At 38.7% G+C, this 4,641-nt stretch overlaps 1 protein-coding gene across 1 annotated transcript; it reads right to left on the reverse strand.

Moving 5' to 3' along the window:
- Positions 1-299: 299 nt before the first annotated feature.
- LOC121964969 (proton-coupled amino acid transporter 1-like) lies at positions 300-4,183 on the reverse strand. The gene is made up of 3 exons (XM_042515140.1): positions 3,910-4,183; positions 1,337-1,435; positions 300-470 (listed from the first exon to the last, which is right to left on the reverse strand). Exons 1-3 carry the CDS (start codon positions 4,039-4,041, stop codon positions 300-302), a joined length of 402 nt encoding a protein of 133 aa, XP_042371074.1. The 5' UTR covers positions 4,042-4,183.
- Positions 4,184-4,641: the final 458 nt, after the last annotated feature.

Here is a 4,641-nt window from a genome sequence, read left to right on the forward strand (position 1 = left end):
AAGAGCGTGGTCACACTCATGTAGATGTAAAGGCTCAGTCCTTTCAGTTTATTATTTTTTTTCTATTAAAGTTTATGATGATTTGAGATTATTTTTTCAATGTTCTTTTAAAGGAAAGAAAAATGTATTTGAGACAATAAAGTATTTGATGGATATTATGTCCATGTCTTAATAAAAAGACAATTTAAAAAAATATACATATAATTTAGGAATGTGCAGTATGTAAGGATTTAGAACAGATGGATTAAAATTGGTCCTAAATTCATTTTTATTTGCACTGCAGGGCGTGTTGTTGTTATTTACCAGCAGTTTGGCAGGTTGAGAGTGATGCTCCCTCCTATGTCGCCTCCAAAGCACATATATCCGATGGTACCGAGGCTGATGTAGAGGAAGGTGATGATGCCCATCCCCAAATACAGGACAGGGATGAAAGTCTGAGGCCTCTGCATCTTGTTCTCCAGAGGAAGAACCTGCAGACCCAAAGAGACAAAAACAGAACAAAATCAATGTGTGATTTACCTCCTCTGACATTTAAACATCAGAGGTAACTGTCCAAACACGTAAAAGACAAACGTCTTAATGTTCCTGTGAGTTTTTCATTTTCAAATGTCACTTCCTCTTAGGCCGTCATGTCTTCATTTGGACTTATGAATGTTATAATGAGGGCTAAATTTGTGTTGACATTTTGGCAAAAGGCCGAGGCTCTCTCCTCGTTCGGCACATATTAATGCTGTGTCCTTTTTGCTTTGGTCAAACAGAAACTCTGAACATGAGATTTCCCTCCATTCAGGGTGCATACAGATTTTACCAATTAATTTCTAGGTATTTTCCATCACTTTGACAGAAATTTTAAAGACCATACATTGGCTCTTTTTCATTACTATATATTAACTTTTTAAAATATATACATATATAGTATATAAGTAATTAACAAATTTAGAGCAGGGTTAGAACTGATTATTTAAAACTAACTAAGGGACTGTTTGTTATTTATGAAGGCGGAAGGTGCACTGCAAAAAGGGGGACGCATGTCAAATTATGCTGAGACTTTATGTTAAATCACGTTAAGCTAATGTCTCCCTTTTCACAACGAGCGTGCCACTTCTGCCTGCCTCATTTGCATATTAAAATCATGCCGTGGTGAGAATGGAGATAACGTTAACACTTATAATACCAGGTGTAAATGCAAAGACATCTGATCACAAGTCGTAATCCAGATAATGTATCCAGAAACACATTTCCTGTTAAAACTGAATGTAAATGGGCTTTAACTCTTTACATATTAATGCCTTTGACCCCTTATTTATCTGTTAGTGATCGTCAGTCGGTTACGTACCACTCCGATCCCTTCGAAGGCGAAGACGGCCGTCCCAAAGAACAGAGGGTAGTCTTTGAGCTGGCCCACCAGCGGCAGGTTGATGGGATAGGTGATGTTCTGCGGGGACAGGAAGAGAAAAAACAACGTAAACATTAACCCCACATTCATCTTTTTATTGCTGAACGCTCGTCTCTGACCGGATGATTCCTGAACACCAGACTGATGTTTCCCATCTGATCATACTTGCAGCCCTGAGGTCAGTTTGGGTAATTTGTAATGAAATTAAGAGATGAAACCTTGTGCTGTCAGAACAGCACTCATCGTCCTGTTGGACCAAAGCTCGCAGATCATATTAGCTTGTAATGAAATAATTGAACGAGGGTCTCTGATAGCTGTGAAATCATTTGGCTGATATAAACTGTCATTACTGCAAAATAAAGTGGGCGAATAAAAGGAAATGAGAGCCGTCAAACTGCCTCTTTTGAACACAGCAGCGGCTGACGGTGTCTGAGCTGTAACAATTTCACCTCTGATTATAAATAGGGATGATAATAATTAATCCACGAGCTAAAAGCTAAAACACAGACAGGGCACCAAACTTTCTGAAATATTTCTGGCCTTAATGCTCTAGTTTTCCCAAAATTCAGGTGATTCATCAGCCACACGAACACCTTGCGGGCCATAGATATATCTCTTAGTGCTGAATCTTTGGAAGCTTTCTGATGCAAGAAATTGCTTTTTTTTTCTTTCTTCAAGGCAAGGCCGTTTCTCAGAGAGCACGCCCGCTATATATCTGTAAAGCTGCATGATGAAATACTCAACAGCCCGAAAAACAGGTAATCTGGAGACTCTGTCGCTACCAGTTGTCCAGTTATCCATTAAGACCCCGAACCCAATCAGCAGCGTGGAGACAGAGACACAGATTACACAGAGGGAGAAATGTGGAAGCTGGCTAGAAACCCAGATGAAGAAAATATCACAAAAAGCCCCTTTTTCACAGATTATGGTCCTGCACACAATGAATCTCCACAGGTGACCTCCTGATAGAAGTACTGTTCACTTGGCCTCATGCAAGAAACAATAAACAAGATTTGATCTTATTTTCTTAATACCCATTGATTTTTGGGATTCACCAGCTTTCTTATTTTCACTTTTCTCTGAGGTAAGAGAACATGAGTGGTCCAGAGCACCGAGATGAGAGAAAAACATCTCGCTTTCACAGCCTGAAAACTGTTGCCCAGTACAAGCATTATATTTGAGGAATGCTCAAAAAACGCATGGTTATCTTTTCATAAAATTTGGACAATGTTTTAGAGTAATTATAATGACCGGATTATTATATTTCAGGGCTAAAGGCGTACTATTATACTTGGTACACTGATCCTATTTACTGTTATTTCAGTCACTGTGCATCCCTCTGCTGACCAGAGCTGGAATGTAACTGAGTACATTTTACTTAAGTATTGTCCTGAAGTACAAGTTTGACTTGATTTATTTAGCTCATATTAAAAATGACAATGTTATACTTTTAAAAGAAGGAGACATGCAGGGAAAACCCAGAAAACCCTCAAGGGGGCTTGACACTATCAGTACATACCATCTCTTAACATTTATAAAAAACAATTAGAAAATTGTTTTAACAATAAATAAATACATAGATAAATAAAATAAAGACGGTAGAAGGTAGATTTCTTAAAATGAAAAAGTATGTAAATAAGAAAATAAATTGCATTAAAATAGAATAAAATAAACTATATAGGCCATAATAGAAATATAAAAAGGAAGGGAGAGGCAGACGAGGTTACTCAAGTATTTTAATCTAATACACTTGAGAGGGAAATATTGTACTTTCTACTCCACTACTATTATTAGATAACTACTTTATAAAATAAGATTTTTGAGCATAAACTAAAAATATGAAATTACAAAGGTGCAGCTTAAACAATTAGTCAATTTTTGAAAATTAATTGGCAACTTCTTTCATCTTGTAGCTCCAGCTTCTCCTATAAAATAGAGGTATGAAGACTTTTTGCTTTTCTTCTAATTATTTAGGTCATTTTAATTTATTGAATAACCTAAATAATTAGAAGAAAATGTATTTTTATTAGTATTAAAACCTAAGTGTAGGTGTACTTTACTACTTTAAATACTTTAATACATTTCCCTGAAATTACATTAACTTTGTTTTAGTTTATTTAACTGAACATCAGTTTCACTCTTGCAGACGTTCTTCTTCTTTCAGCCTTTTTTGGCATCATAACTCCAGTCTTGTTTGTGTGCCAGAGTCTTTGCACACGGCACAAAACCTGCCCTTATATAGTGTTTCGGGGGCATTACCTGTGCTGACAGGTGACCTGTGATCTGTGGGATTCAGCACTGAGCTCACCTGCTCAGAGCAGATTTGGGTGGTTAAGAACATTTGGTGCATCTGGAGCTGATTTCTCTTATATTTCCTTTCAGCAGAAAATTAAGAGAAAAGTAGTAGTAGAATTTTGCTGCACGCGGCCAACTGTGTGCATGAAAACGCAGTCAGGCTAAGAAAAGCCCGAGCTGAGAGGCAGAGAGTTGATTCACACAGATGTGGTGCTCACCGTCAGCGAGTAGAAGTAGATGAGGATCAGGCTAGCCGTCATGACGAGGTTGGCCACCAGAGAGAGCGGAGCCAGGTACTTGAGGTCTGGGGTGAACACCAGCAGGATGATGGCGGGCAGGAAGCAGAGCATGTAGAGGCGCGAGTCGAAGCTCGGCACCAGGATCTGCGTCTGGTTGGTGTGGTTCACGTGGCAGTTGAAGGTGGTGGCGTTGGCTGCTTCGACCACCTGGTGACGGCATGGGTGGAGGGGAGAAATGAGTCAGGTACTTAAAAAAAGAAACTTTCCACATTTCAGCTACTCTCACTGCTGTAATGAGAGCAAGACTCATTTCTCAAGTACTATGTAGGTCAGTGATACTCGACTTACGGCCTGCGGGCCAAATCTGGCCCCCGACAGGGAGAAAAAAGTGCTCCACACCCCCGACAGAGGTCCTAGCTGAGACCCTGGTGTCCTAAAATCCTAGAAAACTCCTGAATGTGCTAAAACCCTAGAAACATTCAGAAACACCTAAAAACCTAGAAAAGTTCTAAAAACCTAAAAAAAATGCTAAAATACTAGAAACGTCCTAAAATCTGAGAAAAGTGCTGAAATCCTAGAAATGTCCTAAAATCCTAGAAACGGCCTTAGATCCTAGAAATGTATATAAGGGCTGTTACAACGGTATGGGTTTCTGATATTGATAAAGCATTTTGTGTTTAAGCCTGTAAACTTCTATATGAATAAAGATGA

The sequence above is a fragment of the Plectropomus leopardus genome, unplaced genomic scaffold (assembly GCF_008729295.1).
Source record: "Plectropomus leopardus isolate mb unplaced genomic scaffold, YSFRI_Pleo_2.0 unplaced_scaffold17981, whole genome shotgun sequence".
In the NCBI taxonomy this organism is placed as follows: Eukaryota; Metazoa; Chordata; class Actinopteri; order Perciformes; family Serranidae; genus Plectropomus; species Plectropomus leopardus.